Source organism: Dysidea avara, chromosome 4 (genome assembly GCF_963678975.1).
Source record: "Dysidea avara chromosome 4, odDysAvar1.4, whole genome shotgun sequence".
Taxonomy (NCBI): domain Eukaryota; kingdom Metazoa; phylum Porifera; class Demospongiae; order Dictyoceratida; family Dysideidae; genus Dysidea; species Dysidea avara.
The window spans coordinates 20,363,219-20,386,223 of NC_089275.1; the positions used below are offsets into that span (position 1 = coordinate 20,363,219).

The window sequence follows — 23,005 nt, forward strand, 5'->3', positions numbered from 1 at the left end:
ACTATAAGAAATGGCGTACCATGACCTATCATACATCAAAGGACATGTGTGTTTTGCATCATTGAAACCAAAAGTGGCAAGTATTTTAAATGTACACACAAGCCTATTAGTCCCTGTTTACAAGACCTGTTATCTTGGCTGTTCAGTAAAGAGGAAAGTAATAATAAGTGAGATTGTAATAGCAGAGGCTCAGTTCTTTCGTTTAGTACTTAAAATGGTCACTCCGTGCCATTGCATGTACAGCCGTTGCCAGTTTGGTGGTCAACCATTGAAGACTTACACTAGCTAACTATAGCTGGAATTAATCAGCAATGTGTAAATATTACATACTATGCTATTAATAATAGATTGTAGTTTGTAATAGATCTAATGCTTACAGATAAAATTAAAGAAGTTATTGTGATTTTGTATTTCATAATTAGTGAAATATTCTTTGTTTAGATGCTGAGGAAGTGCATGCTGTTCAAACAAACCAGTTTAAACATGTGTACAGACAAACATAGATAGATAGGCACACACGCACACACACGCACGCACGCACGCACGCACACACACACACATGCACGCACACACACACACACACGTTTTTACAATTTCAGTTAACCAAGCATGTTCACACAGCCAGCCGCAGCTGGTCATGAGTGCACATCGGTATAAAAGATTTTATGATTTAGCATTGTAGAGTTCAGTAACTAGGCATCACTGAATAATTGTTTTTGTGATGTGGTCATGATTCTAGCAGCACCTTTCAACCATGTGATAAAAAATGGCTCAGGCGTTCCCAATTTCAGTAACTTATCCAATATAATGGTCGGGCATAGGCCATTTTCCAACCAAGTAATGCTAATGGTGTTTCATCGTTTACTATCAATGCAGACGTTGATTGGCCATTTGTGCCAATCAAAATTTTCACAGCTAATTCTTAATTATTAGATATGTTATGATAGTTATATTGTCACGTTGTTACCTTTCATTATCATTCCTGTTTAATCGCTGCATAAAGTCTTCGTACCGTGGAAGGATCTACATGACACTCATACGTAAGCTAGAGCGTTGCACCTTGTGATTATCACCATATGGCGAGTACCACATGAGTGGTGTTTCCCAGGAAAAGAATAGGAAGTAATATATTTGTTGTGGAGATATTAATGTTAAGACACGCTGTAGAGAGTGAAACAAAAGTGTTTTGCATGTAATAAGTTTCAATCTAATGCCAATCAATCTGCATACCATATATAGACCACAGGAACTACGTACTGATAGCTAACATATTCATCTATGATTTTGATTGTACAAGATAATTTTTGTCACGAAATATTTTTGCATGAAAATAAAGCAAATAACGGTATAACCCCCAGCCGTTAAGGACGCGTACAGTTAGCTAAGACAATGCTGCACCTTTAATAGTTAATTGGTGCCATAATCATTTTCAAGTATCGAGTGGTAGCCAATTTTGAATAGTCGCCATATCGATTTTTGGAATAAATGCTGTGGCATTTATATATCAGACAAATCCCTCGTGGCAATTGGTATAACTACAGGGCTCGAAATAACATTTGACAATCAGCTGATTTCCAGTCAATATTGTGCAATGACTGATTAATTTTATTGTTGTCTGGACATTGTGACTAGATAATTCAGACAGAATGCTGGAGAGCAGCCTTACAAAGGCAGCAATATTTAATTAAGCTGTTTGTTTATGGTTTGTGGCCACAAGCTTTTACCTCAAGCCAAAATAGTGATGTTTGAACACCAACCTACTTGTACTTGTCAGCTGTACATGAATGTGCAAAATATATTTAAAACCATACAGTCACATGTTTATAGCTAGCTGTATGCTTTATCAAAATACTAAACAAACTAGTAGATTAAAAATTATAAATTTAAAAATGAAGTAGGGATCCGAGCGATAAAAGTAGTGAAACAAGAGATTAACAATGGTAGCTATTACAGCATAGCTCGGTGGGAAATCCCTACTTTGGCATTGGACACAAAACTAATTGCTATATCATGCCAAAGTAGGGATTTCCCACCGAGCTATGCTGTAATAGCTACCATTGTTCATCTCTTGTTTCACTACTTTTTATCGCTTGGATCCCTACTTCATTTTTAAATTTATAATTTTTAATGTACTAGTAAAGTATATAAGATCATAGCAAGAGTAAATAATGGAAGAGAGAGTATCCAACTGCCATATACTGCATCAAAAATGAGCACGTCAACTCTTCCATTATTTACTCTTGATCATAGCTACATAGTTAAGCTATATACACTGCCTCATGAACACTGTAACTGCTTTATTAGAGTATCTCAATCTTGTATGCAATTTTTATTGAAAGGAGGGGGGCACATGCCCCCTGTACTGAAAGCTTAACACTGGGTACCAGTACATTTTTATGTTTTGACAGGACAAAATCTGTGTTGTACTGGCAGCTTGACAGTGCACTCAAAAAAATTACCGGGAGCCTTGATCTATTACTTACACAGCTGTAATCGTTTCAAATGGATTCTTCTATTAACATTATGGCTTAGCTGGGTTCGTACCAAAACCAACACATTACCAATATAACACTCAAAATTGACTTGATTAATACTTGTGATATTGGTGCCAATAATATTTGATTCTGTATTTGCTTGGTTAATTGCTGCTCTTTCAATGGTAGCCACATTTGTAATGCTACAATTGATTTTAGAATTTTAAGCTTAAATGTTGTTTTCTAGCGGTCAAATTTAAATAGTTGCTTTGTTAAGCTAATAAATGTCATGGCATTTAACCAAGTAAATATGGTATATGTACATCTCCTATATGTGTAGTGTAATTCTTACACTTTGTTACAGTACAGGCTATTGAGTGGTGCTCGTACTATGTTAAACCATGTCATTTACTATTTCAAAGGTGATAACACTACCTACAAAGTGCCAGAGTACTTCAGTTACAATGAGAACTCCTTTTATGATTTTGAGTGTGAACTTGACAAATACAGACTGGAGCAACCAACTGCAAGCAGCCAGAACAATACATAAACCATCTTTATAAGTAACACCACTTGTGATCTGTGCGTATGTGGAAGTGTGTAATGTATTACAAAGTACATGTACACCAGTGTACAGTGTGATAAGCCATTCTGGGTCTTCCTTATTTTTAAGAGATGCAATGATATGAGATATTCCACGACAACTGGTAATACATAGTTTTATCAAGCTGATAAACAAAGCCAATCCAATATAGTAGCATAAGACCTTCTCACTAACAAAGTGACAGTGTGGGTCTTTAGTTAATTGCAACAGTTGACATTACATAAACAGGTGTTGTATCTTCTGCTTGTTCATGTTACTGATCCAATATCAATATACAAAAACAAGGCTGACAACTGATTCAATTATCAGTACACTTCTACTTGTTTTCATACCACTGAAGTTGCTTTTAAAAACTTACGTACTACACACTACATATTATACTCTTTGTATTTGTGATACTATAGCTTGCCTTAATTTTTCACTTGTATTGACTCACTAACTGAAAGTTCCTTCTATAGTTGTATCTTTCACAGTGCTACTTGTAATATTTAAGTCATTCTTACTGTTACTTTTATCAACACATTTATTATACAATAACAGGTTGATATCATGAAAGATCATTATTAATGTTACACACACTGGCTATATGTGACATACATAGGGGAAAACTACCAAAATATTTAATTAGTGTGTGTACTAAACCTGTAATATTACTAAACCATGTTGGATGTCAAGTGGTAATAACTTGAAGACGATGATTACCAGACTCTGTAACAAAGATAGTACCAACACTGTTGACTGCTATACCACGGATGTCACTGAATTGTCCTCTTTGACTTCCTAGTGTTCCAAACTTAGTAATCAACTGGTGGGTGGGGCTGAACACTGTGAGGCTGTTATCATCACCACCTCTAGTTATTATATAATCATCAGGAGTAAGACAAATGGGAAATGGTTTGTTACGATTGATCTTCTTAATAAAGTGACCATCTTCACTAAACACAATTATTCCTCCACTACTCCAGTCAGTCACATACACTTGGTCACTGCTGTCCAGGGCAATATAACATGGATCCTGAAACTGTCCTGGATTAGATCCTTTGGAGCCAAATTTGAATAAAAATTTATTATTGTTATCAAAAAGCTGAATTCTACAGTTACTATTGTCCACCACATATAGTAAACCTTTACTATTAAATGTTAGTCCTCGAGGATTAGTGAATTGGCCATCTTCACTGCCAAGGGAGCCAAACTTTGATAGGTAGTCTCCTTGTAGAGTAAACTTCTTCACCACATGATCATTATGCTCACTGACTGCTATTACATTGTGACCTACAGCTACACCTACAGGACAGTTCAGTTTACTATCTCCACTTCCTTGACCAAATGATCTGTACTTCATATCTTTATTTAGTATCAATACATCTTTATTGTCTCTGTCTACCACAACAACATCATCATTAGTAGTGGTGGTAATATCCCAAGGACACTGAAACTTCTTCCCTCCATATTGTCTGATCAGTTGACAATTTTGTACTTCAATTTTAGTGTAGTCTCTCAATGTTGTTGTCACTCTAAAACAATACACAATTGTGTTAGTCAATAATATTATTTGTAATACAAACTTATATGGAGCAAAATAATTATTTTTTCAATGGATGTACGTGCATATACTACACAATTGTGACCAAATTTTGGGAAACTGTTGGATGTTTGCACATAGATTGGAAATAAATTATGTGAAGCTTTAGTGTTAAAAGCTACTTCAGCAAACTGTTTACTAGCTACTGTGAAATAACAGCCTAGTGGTATGGCTGTAGTGCAACTGTACAGTGTATCAGTGTGGCTGTCCATTAATGGTGATACATCAACTTCTATGGTGTGTGAAAAATTTAGTAACATGATGTATTTGCTTGATGCAACAACATGTGGTTATAGTGTTATGGGAACACATGTACAGTCTCTGATTAGTATGGCATAGCCAGACTGTTATGGAACGAGGCTATATATGCCAAATTAGTCTCTGATGTGGTGAAAAGTTTGGTTATGCACCAGTAAAATAATTAGAGAAGTTATGTTTGAGTACTGGTTGAATGCAGAGGAGATCCTGCATGGACTCCAGGCTGTGTGGCTACTCCTAGACTGCAAGCTGTCCGGATCAAGTCACCACCTGGCCAGGGATTTTTTCTGCATTCAACATTTTTAATTAGTGACTCTCTGTGTACACTGGATTTTCACATTGTGTCACCTCTTCATAAGACCAAAGAAACTTTAAATTTTGTTTCTATATAGGAATGGACTACTTGGAATGAGATAATTTCACTTAGTAGTTACTTAATAGTTATACCATGGCCACAAGGGATTTGCCTGATATATGCCCGAGGGCGAGGGCATATATATGAGGCAAATCCCTAGTGATCATGGTATAAGTAATATATACCACTCTGGCATGCTCACCTAATAGGTGAAGGAAGACAAACCTACATTCACCACATTACTTTTATACAGAGGTTTGCAAAAATCGATTGTGGGTTAAATTAGTGTAACGACCCCAACTCTGGTCTTATATCCACAAAATTAATAATTTTATCCTACAATGCAACATTGGTTTGATGAAATCCTTTATTCTTTGTGTTCGTACAGTAAAAGGCACATGAGTTATGGGCACTCATTTCCAACAAAGTTTACCTTCATCTTTGTGCACATGGAGGAATATAAGGAAAACACTTGATTAAGGTAGTTGCTGGTATTATAACATTTATTTCTTGGCCACACCACATATCAGCTCCTTTAGTCAAAGGTTACTTTTATTTCATTGACATTCCCCTTTTTGTATACCCAAGCTACACATATCTCCTAGTACAATTAGATTAAAGATCATCCTATGGGGGTATATACACTCTAAACAAGAAGATAGCAGCAATTTAGAAATTAATTTTAGTAGTCTTTGTTAGAAGGTGGTCTTTATAAAGAGATATACCACTTTGACACCTCAGATCAAAGGAAACCACAGGGTTATATATCACATACTGCCCTGACCACAGGGCGATATCTAGATATCGCCCTGACCACAACTGCCTTTGATGCTGAGGCAGCTACAAAACATCAGTTCCCTTTGATTATTCATATAGAGATGCTTAAAGTTTTGCATTGTGGGTTTGAATTAGAGCTGCTTAAAGTTTTGCATTGTGGGTTTGAGTTAAACGTGTTGATTTAGTTAGGGGCATTGTTGTGAAGTAAAAAAAAAACTGAGTGAGTCAGCATTGCATAGTTCAGTTACTAAGCATCACTAAATAATCATTTTTGTAATGTGGGGATTGTTTTTCTACAAAGTACATTTCAACTGCATGAAAGATGCCTCAAACATTCACAACCTATATGTCTAAGTGTTTATTTTAGCATCTTAGGTAACTTTATTCATCCACAAAGTGGTTATTTGGTTTAAAATGGTATCACTACAACCAGTGAAACCCACAATCATTTCTTTTTTGTGCAGCTAGTACTAATGTTACATATTACATTTGTTTGTTACAAACTACAAACTAAGTCCAACCTTCTAAATACAAGCTACCAGCCTACAACTACAAGTGACACGAGCGAGACACGTGTTTCTCTGGTATAGTTCAGCCACAAATACATACTTTGTTGTTGTATCTTGGCCTCGAGGGCACTCCCCATACACTATCATTCTTTGTCCATTCCTATAATGCTATCTCCAGTCTTGTCTGGACCCAAAATGCAATCAATCATGTGCCTGGATACAATGCGCCTTAAGAGGAAGTAACGCGTTACATTCGTTACAATTTCCGGATGTAATATCAGTTACATATTACTTGCTACTTTGTCATGTAATGCATTATATTACTCATTGCTGTAAAAGTAGTATTATTACATAACGCGTTACATTTGTGACCCCCAACTCTGGATAAGACATCCACAAAATTCATGAAAATTTCTTGCCATATGGTGATATAGGTTTGAGCTTAATTCCACTGTGTACCAAAGCAACTAAAATGTGCATAATGTTTTTTATTGGAACACATAATTATTTTCACAGCAAAATAGAATTTTGTGAAATTGGCCAGTTTTTGCTTAGCTGGTCACATTATATCTGATGGAAAAAAAGAGCTGACACATGGTTATCTAATATCACTACCACCTTTGATATCACATCTCTTCTTTTTGGAAGGGCTATACCTTTTCACAGCTGGGCTGCTTTGGATTAGATATAATTTCTTTTTGTATTCGTATACCTATGCTGGCTTTTATTCCTACAAGTAAACAGAAGAACTAGATTTTAAAAGTCATTCTACATTATTTATTTCATAGTTGCTGAATGTCACTTGTATAAAGTTGAAATGCACTTGGTACATGCATCATGTGTGGTTGGTTTTTTATCTGATCTGATTTCCATTAGGTTTGTGCCTTGATAGTTACCTGACACGTGCAAGAAACTTCAACTAGTAGTTTAGTTGGTATAGGCACAGAGCCACCGAGAGGATTTTGGGGCCCCAGGGAAATTTTAGAATGTGGGACCCCGATAACTCATAATTTTCAATAAAGAAAAACAGACAAAAGGACATTACAAGAACAAACTTAGCTACTAGCGATAGACTACAACTAAAAGCAAACTAGCTACTAACTGATATGCTTATTAACAGTTTAGCAAGTTAGCATGCAAACCAAGCTAGGGGGCATGGCCATTAGGAAGATTTTGAAAGTTAGACTCTCTGAGATTGAATATGAGAGCAGTTTACAAGAACAAGCTTAGAATAGTAAGACTACAAACCACTAACCGATAAGCTTATTGATTCTCTGTGAATGCTATCCCACTAGCGACCTGTGAGAAGGCTAAAGCCTGTCAATACAGGGAGTCTGAAACATGTAACTGAAATGTGAAGAATGCAGAAAAAAATTTCAGCCCTAGTGGTGACTGGGTAGGTATAAACAATGGACCCGGGGACCAGGACCTGAGACCAGGGGACCCACGAGGATCCAGCTCTTTTTGGAACTTTATACACTTCACAATGCTCTATACTTGTACTAGGTTACCTCTGCAAGTTGTCCAATCCACTTTTCCCCCGCCACGGTGTCTCACCCAATATTTAATTTATACCAATTAGAAATTATAAGCGCCTCTGAAAAAGTGTCTGAAGCTGACTGCATTTGTAGGCCACTTGCCTGCTGCACAATGAGTATACTAGTACAACTGCACCATGATGTATGAGGTCCGGTTGTCAAGCTACTGGACTGAAACTTGCTAGCTAGCGATTGTTATTCCCCGGAATAATTGTTTGCACAATGTTTCTAAACTTTAGCTAGGCAATATAATAGACTAGTATGCTCATCATGCAGCAGGTGAGTGGACTATAAAATTAATGCAGTAAACTTTAGACACCATTTTAAAAGCGCTTGTAATTTCTAATTGGTACCCCGTATAAACATTGTGTGAGACACTGTGATGGGGGAAAAAAGTGGATTGGTCATTACAGAGGTACCTAGTACAAGTATAGAGTAGTATTGTGAAGTGTATAAAATTCCAAAATGAGCTGGATTCTTGTTCCCTTGGTCCACTGTTTATACCTACCCGTGGTGACTTGATTCCCCGCATAGTTTTAGCATACAAAGTATGCCAACTTAGGGAGGTCTGGGGGCATGCCTTCCAGGAAAATATTTGAGTGTTTTACAAGAACAAGCTGACTGCAACTAAAAGCAAACCGCTAGCTACTAACTTTTAGCATTTGAAGCATGTCAAGCCAGAGGGGGTCTGGGGAAATTCCCCTGGAAATTTTTGAAAATTAGACACTGAGATTAAATATGAGAGTGATTTAATAATTTATCACTGTATAATTATAATTTATTGGATTGTTGTATTAGGGTGATTGCTGTATTAGGGCATATCAAGTTTGAATTTTACAACAAGCTTTCTGCCAAGTACATGTATACCACCTAGGAAAGTTTATGCCAGACTGATTTTAACAGTTACAATGACTGAATATTTGCTTGATTGCTGTAATAGGGTGACTGTTCTATTAGAGTATCTTGATCTTATGTAAAAGTCACACTGTCTATATAGGCGCCTTAGATATATTACAATGGTTTGCTATCACTACTGCACTATGGATCTCATTGGATGGTATCTCTTATACCGAGGCATCTTATGTATCTTCAAGTCTACAGGGAAGATTTACACTGTTGTACGTTCATTTTATTACAGCTAAGTGTGGATAAGCAGCTATGAGCTACTACTGTATGAGGTCCCTGGAGGTCCCCTTGGAGCCCCTTACAAAGTGGGGCCAAGGCAAAATGCCCCAGTTGCCACCCCAGTCAGCGGTCCTGGGTAGGCGTGACAACAAATTGCAGCAAAGCTGACTGCTCTATTAGAGTATCTTGGCTAAGTATGTTTTTTCTAAGTTTCTAATACAATGCACATAGATTATCCGTGGATAGATCTATGTATAGCTATAACTTTTCTGGTGTAGTAAACTAGAACTTCCATTTATAAGGTAGAAATTAAGTGAGATGAGCGATGACAGCAGTGGCAGAGATGTAAAGGACTTCAAATCCTTTGATGCTTTCCATGCACATTTTTCTACTTCTCGATAACTGTTCTAATAGAGTATCTCGATCGCTCTTGTTTCACATGTTTGGTGTTTGCTTTATACCTCCTTCTTAGCTAATACTCTCAGTACTTTTAAATCACAAAAGGTCCATGCTATTCCACTTCTACACAAATTAGAAGATAAATCTCTGTATACCCTACAAATTTGAATGGAAAATCCAATAAGACTTGTGCAAGTTATGGCACTTTATGTAAGTGTTGCAAAAATAAAATTAAAGAAGAAAAATATGAAGAAAATAAGACAAACTTTGAAGGTGCATATCTCAATAATCACAGGACTGATGATTAAGCTCAAATTTGGAATGGATTAGGAATTTGTTATGAAAAATTGACTATTTTATTTGAGGTACAAAGGCTTGAAAATAGCATTTTGTTGGTTCCTGTAAAATACACACTTGTCCATTGTGTGTATGCATTGGCCTTCCTTGGCCACACAACACATTATCGTGCATCTTGATCCAGAGAAATTTGCGACTATATCTGCAAGGATACAATATGCCTGTCAAAAGAGATACAATATCATGTATAATGTAGCTATTGAAGTACTCAGATTCCCTGCCTTCATTATCCATAGCTACCTTTGTTTATCCGAACTTGGAAATGACTGCTCTATTAGGGTATTTTGAGAGCAAGTGTTAGAGTACTTCTATAACCATTCTTCACAGAGTAACCACTCTACAAGCAAGCTTACCTATCTCAGCCTTTAGTGAACTCTGTAATTTTTCCATAAACAATTCAATAGCACTGATTAAAACATTAAACTCGCATAACCAAAATTGTTCGTGATATCTCTAGGATATGTCCGTTCATCGTAACCGTGAACGTAACCACAATGTACTAACTGCTGACCCATAATCAAAAAATTGGATATGCATATATAATATATCCAGTGGCTGCACTCGTATGGGCTTGGGTGATTGATCGCCCTGTACAGGCTATCAGCCTGATAAGTGTTACATATTAGCTGTAACACCGGGCATTCGGGCTTTGCCTGATATGTACGTCCTCTGCCCTCGGGCCTGCGACCCTCGGGCAGTTGGGCATACATATCAGGCAAAGCCCTCATGCCTGTGTTGCAACTATTACATGTAGTGGGCACGAGTGATATGCCTGATGAGCACGAGGGCACAAAATGTAGTAGCATCGGCACAAGTGATTTGCCTGAAATATATGCACGTGCACAAGGGCTACAAGGGGCGTAGCCCAAGTGCATATATTTCAGGCAAATCACAAGTGCTCATGTTACAACTAATACGTTCCACTTGGGTGACTCACCTGTAAGTGTGGGAAACTGCAGTGAGTGTATTTATATGGGACCATGTGAATTTCAACTGTGGATAACATGGTAAGAGCAATGACAAGGTGCTGCTAAGAGACCGAACGTAAGTGCATCAACACGAGCATGCAGATCGCTTCAATTGTGGGTACGCAATTAAACACAGGAAGCCCGAATGCAAGCTGAGCAGCTCATAATGAAGTTTAAGTGTACTATAAAGTGCTTGCTATACAATGAATAAACTGAACAGTGAATATGTTTATAGCGCTATAATTACCTAGTAAATTATGCGGCATGCCCAGTCACTCTGTGTGTGTGACATACCCAGTCACTACGTGTGTGTGACATCGTGCCAGGTGTCAAAACAGCAATATAAAGACGATTCAAGTGCACTAAAGTACTTTACTAGCTAAGAATAAACTAAAGTAGTAAATATATTTACACTAATGGCCAAACCGATTAAGCACTACACCCAATGTCTGGAGTCTGGACATCACCATGTGGCTAGAATGCAATCAAAACAGCAATATAAACTAACCTGTGACCTTCATCATTCAGTAAAACAGAACTACTTCTTCTCCAAGTCCACAACATAATTATCTATGCTTTGGCTCACTTTACAAAATTAAAACCCACTATTGATACAGTAAAGTGTCATTATTAATGCAGAGGGGATCACACAGTTTCATTAAAGAAATTGGAAGGTTCTGAGAATGCTTGGAATGCATTAATGAGAAATGGAAGTGTAAGTTACCGTAATTTCGTGCAAAAAAATTTTCTGACAAAAGTTCGCATGTAAAAATATTTTTGTATGATTTATGTGAATGAACTGCTCTATTAGAGTATTTTGATCTTGTATAAATATTTTTGTGCAAGAAATTTTTGCACAAATTTTGCATGCAAAATTGTTTTACAACGGAACAAAAAGCAAATTACAGTATATCCCTCCTAGGAGGGATATGTATAACTTGTATATACTACTTTTCTCGTTAATGCAATCCTGAGGACTAATAGCAGTGTTATTATATCACTTGTACACCTTCCCTTCCCTTTGAAGTGATTGTGAGGTGTAAAAGTGGTATATACGTCACTTTGACAATTGAATTTGTCACTTTGGCAATTGAATTCATCCTGTTGGCAATTGAATCTGTCCCGTTGGCAATTGAATTCGTCACTTTGGCATTAGAATTCGTCTGTAACAAGATTGGCAGCTGGAGAAAACACAATAACAAAATGTAGCAGCTGTTACAAGACCTTGTTCAGGTACAACTGTAGTAAACAACAACTTCTTCAGCAACATTCGTAACTGTACTTCACCATTAGCATTGGGCGTGGTCATTCATGAAAAAGCTAATTAACTTGCCAGACAGCCACCAGCTTCACATACAACCACTACCTTCTGGTGTCTTAAGCGTAACTCTCCATGGTGAAAATGATTCACTTCGTGATGAGTGGTTGGTTTCTTTTAAGACAATTTAAGTAATGAATTAATTGCCAAAGCGATGAATTCAATTGCCAAAATCTGTATAATTATATATATATGTAATTACCACTTTCACACCTCAGATCAAAGAGCTACCCAGGGTACATATGAAAATTTAATGCACCCCGGCTACATCTGGGCAGTGATTATATAGACGCAGGAGCTAATGAGCCGCCGAAGGAGCTTGAAACTTACACTGCCTGCCAGGTGCCATCACAATCCAAATCAATTGCCAATTAGTTTCCATATAAGGAAAGTAAAATCTCGTTACTTGAAGCCATACACAAAATTGTGCATGACCAGTGACACATGGCGATGGTAAAGTTGGCTGAGTCTTCCTCAAGGCATTTCTCTTCTTCGATAGTGGCGAACTCGTCTCTACTTCATGTGGTCGGAGCACCATTTGTGTGTGAAGTAAAGCAAACACAGTGACGTAATTTGGATTGTCATGGAACTCAGTTTCATGCTCCCTCGCCGCCAAAGGCGGCTCATAAGCTCCTGATAGTCATATAGATGTTAAGGCTTAAATTGATTGTGGGGATTGATTAATACTCATGTGAGTATAGTATGCACAACTTGTTTTGCCATGAAAACCACTCAGATGGAGAGCATTTAATTATCCTCGCTATCCTACAAGTTGAAAAACATTGGGCTAAAGTGAGAACTAGTGCTATAGCTTATTCACCAATTGTTTCAGCATGTTTCCAAATATGGACCACACTCCCATCATGAAGTTACTACTCTACAAGCACACTTACCTAACTAGTCCTTTAGTACACTCTGTAATTGTTCCATAAATGATTCAAAGCACTGAACACATTGAACTCGCATAAACAAAATTCTCCGTGATAGGATTTGTCCGTTCATTGTAACCGAACATAACCTAGTTGCTGAACTACAATCAAACTTTTAGGCATGCATATATATATCCAGTGGTTGCACTCATATTGGCTTGGGAGATTGATTGCCCTGTTCAGGCTATCTACCTGATACAGATCAAAGTGTTACATATTAGCTGTAGCACAGGCATTCGGGCTTTTGCCTAATATGTATGCACTCAACCCTCAAGCCTGTGGCCCTCGGGCATATGTACATATCAGGCAAAGCCCTCATGCAACTATTATGTTACTAATTGCAAGTCGTTGGTGTAACAAGTTGGGTTTTACAAGAGGTCCACAACAAGCTGGAAATCTCATAGGTTGATCTTGAAATCTTTACTAGAAATCTCTGGAACCCTGAAATCTGAATTTTATAAAGTTTCTGGAAAATTTTAGATTCACCTGTTATGCGAGTCAACCTCATACTAACTGCAACAAAAGTAAACTCAACAGATTTTGTTTCGACAGAAAAAAAGTCCTAAGAAATCCTCATGGGGGAACAGTGTGAAAATCATTGAAATAAAAAACCCACTTTTTTGCTCCTTAATGGTTTGATGTTTTTACAGTGTTTATAGCTAGTCATATCTCAGCTAGGGTACTACTTATATCAAAACGTTTTATACCATTAAAAAGCTCTCGCAAAGATGAATCTTTTGGTACTAAAATTATCACTTTAGGACAATGTGTTAACGAGTTATAATCAAACATAATTAATAATATACAGTGCTATCAAAGAGACTGTAGCAAATGCCCTTGTATGACTACTCAAGTGTGTCAATACCATTGTCGTGAGATATGTTTGTGCAGCCAGTTCCCTTGCAGTTGCCACAAACGGGAGTGCACTCATTATTGTGCTTCTTGCATGAGCATCTTAGTGTACTGCAGTCAGTCTGGCAGTTGCATCTGATCACCCGTAGCAGATGTTCAGGACCAGGAGGTAGTGATGTTTGAAGTGGCACAAACCCCTCTTCACACTCTTGCCATCCCCAGTCTCTGGGATGAAGTTCTACAGCTGATCCTTTTCATAATTGAACTTGAAGGTACACGTGAAGGATGTGGTACTTTGCTGCTGCTGAAGTTGGTGATAAGGATTGTGATTTTATGTGGGATGTTTGTGAAGCCACCTTTTCACAGGACCATTTATGTCAGAGGAAATCTAGTGTGTCAGTTAACATTCCATTGTAGACTAGTGCTAGAGCTTTCTCTCCTGCATCTATCACATCATGTGTGGAGGCTGAATCAGAATGGAACACCTTTGCTTGCTCACGCAACATACTGCTTACGTTGAACTTGCTAAGGGATGTCTTTTTTTCCAATCCCACAGAGACGTGATGTTCTCAAGAATAGCATGGATGAAGAGGATGTTGTTACAGATGTCTATAAATATTGCTTGACACAGAGGTCCTTCAATAGTCAAATCATCATATTTTAGTGATGCAGTCTGTGCATGAAATTGATGACACATTTTCTATTGTACAGTAAAGTAGTTATGTCCTGACTGCTTTATTAAAATATTCTGATCTGTTCACTGTTCAGACTTTTACTAGATTAAATGATTCATAATTGCAATGGAATGTTATCTAACACCAGAATTTGTTGGGTCTCCCAGCCATTACAGCTTTAAATGTCCTTACAAAGGTTGTTGACACTACCAGCAATATTCCTTCCCAGAACTAATTCAAGGGCTGGGAACAATGAATGCTGAATATCAAATAAAAATCAAACAAGATGCTATGCCATATGCACTGTTGTCAGCCCACCTGATACCAATTCCCCTTAGACATAAGATTGAGCAAGAGCTCAAACAGATGGAGGCCACAGGAGTTATAAGTAAAGTTGATCAGCCAACCAATTGTTGCGCTGGCATGGTAGTAGTCCAGAAAAAAATCTGGAGGGGTTTGTATAAGCAAAGGCCAATACCATTGAACTTGTTAGATAAGTACATCCCATGCCACATGTGGAAGACACTCAACTTCAAGGAGGGAAAATGCTTTTAAAGTTAGATGCCAATAGCGGCTTTTGGAAAGTGCCTTTAGCAAAGTACAGCAGACATCTTACCACCTTTCTTACATCTTTTGGGCATTATTGTTTTAATAAACTCCCCTTTGGAATATCTAGCTGCTGATTTACTTTCCAGGGCACCTCAACGTCCCCCCTCAGATGTCCAGAGTTTACCCCAGCAAGCGTTCAAGGATATTGAATCTTTCATTTACAAAGTGTTACTTCCTAATCGTATCTACCAGCTAGCGAGAAGCATCTGCAGGCCTACTGTCAGGAGCAAGCAGAGGATCCAATCATTAAAACAGTTATCTCCTATTGTAAATCAGGCTGGCCTAAGCACTACAAGAGGACCTTAAACCCTTCTGGCTATTTTGTGGTGAGTTGAGCCTTTGATGCCTTATGGGAGCCATATTGATGCACCTGTCAAAGTTCCATCAAGGGATCAACAGGGGTCTCCTTTGATGAATGTGATCTGTATGGTGGCCTGCGGTGTCTAACCTCTGGGTATCTTGAGTAGTAATCTATTACCAGGAAGTGCTGGGTGCTGTCCAGTTCAAATAGATCTACAGTAATCTCTCCCAATTACATTATGTGAGTGGCAAATGATCTGTGGCTCTTGGGGAGAGATGTTTGTATTCTGACAGTGAGGAAAATTCTTTGCCTAAGTCATCCAACTACTTACCACCACTTCAGCTGCTATAGTCAATGCTCTCAGATATATATTTGGGAGGCATGGCATCCCATCAGTTGACAATCAACCACGTTTAATTGTAGTACCTTAAAACAGTTCTCCTCACAATATGGCTTCCATTCAGATCCTCACAAGGCACTACTCAGGTATTGAGCCACCCCACTTCCATGGTGTTCTTTCAGCCCTGCAGAGTTATTGAGTTATTGTACATTGCCACTGACTCACCTCAATTTGCCCCTCAGCTGACTCTCACTGGAAGTATTTTAAGAAAACTGATGAAGCCTACAAGTTGAAACAACAAATGCAATGCAACTCGACCACTTCCCAATCTTAGATAGAATAATTCAGTTTGGGTGTGTACAGGGAGAAAGCAAGTACCAGGAACAATGGTTCCAAAGACTCATATATGCTTATGCAGTGTTAGTTTGCAGGAACTTTTATCACCTGGCACCCAGGCTTAGTGGTACGCACAGATGAGATGATACACCTTTCCCAGATGAGCCTAAAAGTGGGGGAGCAGCAAATTCCGCAGAGTACCTAGATCTCCAATTAGAACGTGTTCACAAATCGGTACTATAATGAGACTTTTAAAAGTGTTATTCCTAAGAAAGGGAGATGTTGTATGGGCTGAACTGGTTAACTTACACATGTGATGCATTACTAGTAGTGGTATTATGCTAATGTTATTATTGTACATTGCACGCATCCGTTATTAGGTCAATTAATTGTTAGCACATGTTATAGAGGCCATTTCTTTGATTTTCTGTCATAAGATTTCCAGTGTTTACACAATAATGGGTAATCAAACTGACTCATGTGTGGCATGTACCTTTTGGGGAGCCAATGAATATGTCTTACTTTGCTTTTATCTCCAAATAGCATTGGTACCTACCCTACGTGCAGGACCATCTCCACAGTAAACATTTTAATGCTGGGAACAGAAACCAAGCATTTTATATCCGAACCGCTCATATAGTACTTATAGTACTTATCAATAGTACTTATCATGACTGGTGAATCCATGCATACTGCAAAAGAAATGGCACCGCGCACCCCAGCTATATCAATTATCGTCTGAAAAATGAAGAGAGAGACATTTTATTTTGTTAAGACAATATACAACATAAGTGCAGGGGTCTAGACTCAGGGATAAAATGCACTGGGTGGGCAGTACAGGAGCCCTGGCAAGACTTACACTATTAAAATACAATACAAAAATAATAATTATGGCATGCAGAAAAGTTCAGTTTAGGAAAGCCGATAGATTCCAGTCCGAGGAGAGTCTAGAAATTAAAAATCCTGTATGAGCAGGAGACAGCAATGCAAGCAGCCTGCTCAAAGAGGGAACTTATAGTCTTCTTTGTCATTTCACAAGCAGTGGCCACTTGGGCAATTGTGTCTGGCATAAAGTGGCCTAAACAACCGATCTTGATAGAATGATATTAACAGATAAGCCAGAAAGCTGAAGGTCATATTGTAGACATCTATACTGATCTTCCTTCTGAGCTCTCTAGCAGCCAAAAGATGTTGCTAAGTATTAGTGGGGATAGTTAGTTCAAACAAACAGATGGAATCATTGGAAAAAAAATTCATCTGTTTGTTCGAACTAACTATCCCATTACGCTTCATTGTAAGCTATGTTAGACCCGTTGCACATCAAGAACTGTTCAAAAAGCACCCCTGCAATCCATGCATACTGCATCAAAAGAAAGAAATGGGTATGCCATAGTTATTGTCCAAAACGTGAAGTATCCATTACGCTTCATTGTCAGCTTTGTTAGACCATTACACAGCATTACAAATCAAGAACTGTTCAAAAAGCACCCCTACAATCAAAGTAGCCACTATGAAAAAAATACGGACGACTTCTGTTACGAAGGGAAGCTATCACGTGCTACCGCCAAATCAACCCTTTTTACTGTCAGTAAAGATGAATGGGACACAAAGGAGGACACTGGTAAGTCCATGAAGAATGCATTGTATGTACTGCAGTATGCCAAAAGGCACCTCTCGAATCGAAGCGACTTCGAACAGTGAACAAATCAAGCCTGTAGCCTTAGCCATTATCGAGTTACACTTGTTTGAAGGCATCAGTTAGTCAGTAGAAAATTCCACTTAATATAATAATATTATATATATATATATATATATTAGGGCCCAAACGAACTTGGATTGTCAGGGTTCGAACATTCATCAACTAAAGTTCACGAAACTTTTGAACTTTTAAATGGAGCTGTTTCCTGTTTACAAATTATAAACCACAGCACATTAAATGTTAAATGCAAGTCTCAAAAGTTTGTAACACACAGACGCAGTTGTACTGACTCAACAGTTTTACTGAGAAAACTTGAAATTGAATACCACAAGTATTAGGTTTTAAATACATTTTACTACTGCTATGCAGTTGAGACAAGTGACTGGCACCACATAGAAGCCTTAAAACCTCATAGAGGCATGGCTTGTGACCACCACTAAACCATCAACACTTAACTTAATTAAATGTCAAATACCATGTGTCTACTATAGCTTCCCCCACATCATTATGGTACACAGCAAGATGATAGCTGAACTGTATCACTATCTAATTAGTAGCTATAGTTCGAACTGTTCAACCTGCATTCGAATGTTCATTCGTTCGAACGAACCTTCGAATTCACCTAAGTTCGTTTGGGCCCTAATATATATATATATATATATATATAATTCCGTAGAAACTTGTTGATAGCATTTTGGGCTGATCTGAAGACTAGTTTGGGCTTAGTTTTACCTAAACAATACTGACTCATTATCATCAGGGAAAAAGTCAGGCTGGTTTTTAAGGGTGACATTGCCACACCCACTCCTTTGTGGTCCCTACTATACAGTATAACAGTGTCTACTTACTTATGTAGCTTACCTGTATGTCAGTCAGTCACACACAACATTCCTAATGATACGAAAATTAATTCTAGAGACATTTACCATGATTGTTGTTCTGAAATGTTGCTGAGGAGTCAGGTGTTCAAGTGATAGTTTAATAAATGCTTTATGGATTTTTGATTGATAAAAGGTAAATTGCAGGGTAATGTGAAACATCCGTGGCAAGAAAACAGATGAGTTCTTAAGAAAAGACTAGCCAAATTATTTGAGGGGTATGCCCTCCCCCCTTCCTATGCCTATGAGCAGTGTTGGGCAAGTTACTTTTTAAATGTAACTAGTTACATATTACTTGCAACTGAACCATTTAGTTACGTTACATATTACCCATAAAATAAAGTAACTATAATAATATTACATATTATATTACTTTGTGTCCACAGCCTTAAGCTGTCATGTGTGAAATTATCACCTTATCACGTGATATGATTGTGTTGTTGGACAATGTGCAAATCTTGGTTATAAGTAAGAAGCAGTAGGCTTCATTACTTCATTGTGGCTAGGCGTTACTCAGTGGATTACTAACGAGATTAGTAACTTCATTACTTGTAGTAATAATATTATGTAATATTAGATTCGTTACAGTAACTATATTACTTAGGTAACGCGTTACATTTGTAAGTAAAGTAACTTGAGTTATATTACCTGTTTTTATAGCGTATTTCGTTATATTGCTTAGCTACCACAAAAGTAATAATATTACGTAATGCGTTACATAAGTAACGCGTTACTCCCAACACTGCCTATGAGTATGTGCACCACTACACACTATATTACATGATCACAAATATCATGCACAAGACCTCAGTTTTACTGTATAGCTATACCAACAGTAGACACATATACTGAGCCACAGAAAATGGCATATGAATTTTAGGGAGATTATTTTACTAAGCATAGTGAATGCTACCTTTATATAGCACTTACATAAAAGGACTTCCAGGAATTTGTTGCCCTCCCACCAGCACATAAACAGCATGACTTGCACTGTCTTTGCAAATGTAAGAACCTTCATAGGTACTGGCACTAGTTGCTCTGATAGCAGCTACCTCAGTAAGCCAAGGCTTCTGGTCATATTTCACCTGTACATGCACATCTATTTCTCTGGCATTGTGAATGTCAATACCGAGGTTGTCTTTTAGTGTAATTCTGAAGGAGTTCCTTTTACCAATAGGTGCTAAACTCTTAAGATCTGTAACAACACATTTCCTTGGGTCACAAAATGATCCGAACTGGTGAAACTGGTGTATCATCATATCCATGTTGCCAGGGATGATTGGAAAATGCTGCTGGGTAATTGGCTTCAGATTTGTTTTGTCTCTCATCTCTTTCAATGTATCTCTTCGTTGGAGCATTGATCTCTTCATGGACAACACATCTTTGCTAACACCTCGTTGTAGTTTGTCATCGATGAAACTCCAGCAGCTCTTTAACTGGCTTAATAAGAAACACAGTTCATCTTCATGCATTGCTAAGCCTTTATCCTTCCCATCCGCATCCTGTGTGATCTGTTGTTGTAACTGTCTCTTTCGTTCATCTAGGGCAGCATGGAGAGTACGAAATGTGTCATCCAACCTGCGCAAATTTTCTTCTTTTCCATTCTTCATTGTCTGCCTTTTGCTCTTCATGTCATTGACAGCGCCTTCTACTTCATCTATTAGTTGCTGGATACCAGGAAGAGCTTCTTTCAGTATTTTCTTCTCACCACCTACTACATCAGAGATCATATTATAGTTATGTCCCTTGTGATTCCTAATGAGGCAATCGCGACAGATCAGCATGTCTCTACACCTACAGTACAACTCTAGTGGTTGATTAGGATGATCAGGACACATCTCAGCTTTCTCTGGTAACATTAACGGAAGTTGGCTTTTCCGCATGTCTTCCATGGAGCGAATCACATGCCCTCTTGTAGCTTTGGCCTTTTGGTGCGCTCTGCCACAAAAATTACATAAGAATTCAGCGCAATCGCTGCAAAATGACGTTGCTGCTTCTTCGTCGCAAGTCTGACAGGTGGGTGTGGCTTTCTTACTACGCGTTTGTTCTTGCATTCTTACGATTTCTATCAGACGAACGGCTGAAAAATGCGATGGTAATTCTTCCACAGCACGTGGAGTGGATAGCTCGAACTTTCCTCGACAGACTGGGCACTGAAGTTCACGCCTCGCAGCCTCCAAGTACGGCAGTCGGCCCAACCATTCTTTAAGGCAGCCCGTACAAAACGAATGAAGACACGGGAGTATCTTGGGGTCGTTTAGGAGATCTTGGCAAATTGCACAAGTGAGCTCTTCTTTCACCTTTTCCCAGTTAGTCGCCATGTTTCTATTATTCAAGTCAAGGGTACGCGGTTGAAAATAATTGTGCAGTCGCATGCAGCTGCAGGCCTTTTGGGCACTACGAATCTTTGCTGCTAAATTAAGAATAATCCAAATAAGGAATTGCACCACAGAAAATATGTTCACGTTAAGCTGCCATGCTTTTAAGCGCGTAATGATTTAATGATTATTGGTGAAAGCATCAGTTCAAAGAACCTATTTTCAGCCCTGCAAATCAGGGCCGCCCACAGGGGGGGGGGGCAACTGGGGCATTTTGCCCCGGGCCCCAGCCTGAAAGGGGCCCCAGGAGGCCCCATGAAGGGCCCCCTGAATACCTGTTTAAAAGATCGATATACTCTAATAGAGCAGTCAGATCTAAATACTCTAATAGAGCAGTCACAGTATTCTTCAGAGGAGCAGTGTAGCAAGCTTATAGATAAGGAGATATGGTTGGTGATGGGTAGTTATTGTCATTGCCAGCAGGTTGTGACCTTATTTATTTATTTTTTTTTGGTCTTCACCTTACAACTTGGGTCAAGGGCCCCACTTTAACTCTTTGCCCTGGGCCCCTTAATTTCTCTGGGCGGCCCTGCTGCAAATACAACAGACAAAAGCCAAACAACAACAAACAATGAATACAAAAACAAGTAGCTATCAATACAAACACGAAAGCAATTCAGCTAATACAATTGTTTACAGAGTGGCAGACAATCAAGTGTATAGGGGGTAAACTGTTCTAAATTGCTGCTTCATGATAATAATTAGCATAAAAACCAATTTTCCCAATAGAACTATTAATTTGTGGGATGTTTATTACGTCCTTTACATCCTGTAAGTGCTGATCAGCCTCTCAAATATACTGGACAAAGTTTGTGAAAGAACTTCAAACGTACAAGTTAATACTGTATTTCAAGGGGAAACTGATATTTTCGAGTAAGGGAATGTAGCTAAAATAAGAATTTCTCAGTTTTGCATGATCTGAAAATGCATTTGAAGTTCTAAATTGATTTTATTGACCATCATGCAGAATTCAGATGTGGTTCACCACCAGCATAAGCTATTCCACCATCTGTCTATACCTTGAAGGAGCAATCCTTAATACCATTTGCAGTCTACCATGACCATTTCTAGTTGCCCTCCTCCATTGTGCTGGACAGTTGAATGTTGTCTGGAGAAGGGATATTCTTGGCTTACTGCTCTTCCCCTTGGAACAACACTCCATAATAAGTTCATTGATGCTAGACTCTTTGTATATCTTCCATCTCACTGTGTGACAAGGATTTTAGCCTGTTCCACACCCTTTTCTGGCACAATAAAATTAGGGATCTGACTGCAAATGTGATGTCCGAAGTATGTCGTGATGTCCAGCTTGAGCCTTATCCGCATCCTTTATTTGCATTTGTCTAAGATTGTAACATAGTCATATTTTTACGCCTGTCAAATTCAACCCTGTACCCATGCATGATAAACATTAATAGTGACTGATGTGCCATACCGGAAATATCAACGTTATATAACATGTAGATATTAATATGAATGTACCTATAATATAAAATTTAATTGTAAATTTCTTGCAAGTACAAGCTGGACACATCATTTAATTTGGAAAAGCATGCAGTTCAAATAATTATCACTGTAACACTATCAGCTCACTGTACATTACTAACTAGTCACAGTCGCATTCCAGTCACACTACCCACTGTACATTACAATGCTACCAGCTAGCTCACTGTACGCCTCATCATAGGTGGTGGAGACGGGGGGCACTTTTATGGGACAGTGTCTGCAAGAAAATATCGAAATAC

At 38.3% G+C, this 23,005-nt stretch overlaps 1 protein-coding gene across 1 annotated transcript; it reads right to left on the reverse strand.

The window, feature by feature from the left end:
* Positions 1 to 3,565: 3,565 nt before the first annotated feature.
* Positions 3,566 to 21,256, reverse strand: LOC136254176 (E3 ubiquitin-protein ligase TRIM71-like). Its single transcript, XM_066046853.1, has 2 exons — positions 19,813 to 21,256; positions 3,566 to 4,592 (listed from the first exon to the last, which is right to left on the reverse strand). The coding sequence occupies exons 1-2, from the start codon at positions 21,201 to 21,203 to the stop codon at positions 3,749 to 3,751; spliced, it is 2,235 nt and encodes a 744-aa protein (XP_065902925.1). The 5' UTR covers positions 21,204 to 21,256; the 3' UTR covers positions 3,566 to 3,748.
* Positions 21,257 to 23,005: the final 1,749 nt, after the last annotated feature.

What these genes read in the sequence shown, in the direction of transcription:
- LOC136254176 (XM_066046853.1), bottom strand. Translation starts at nt 21,203, where the DNA reads ATGGCGACTAACTGGGAAAAGGTGAAAGAAGAGCTCACTTGTGCAATT. An exon ending in ATTCCTGGAAGTCCTTTTAT is followed by an intron (nt 4,593 to 19,812) that starts GTAAGTGCTATA and finishes GTATTGTTTTAG; the next exon opens with AGTGACAACAACATTGAGAG.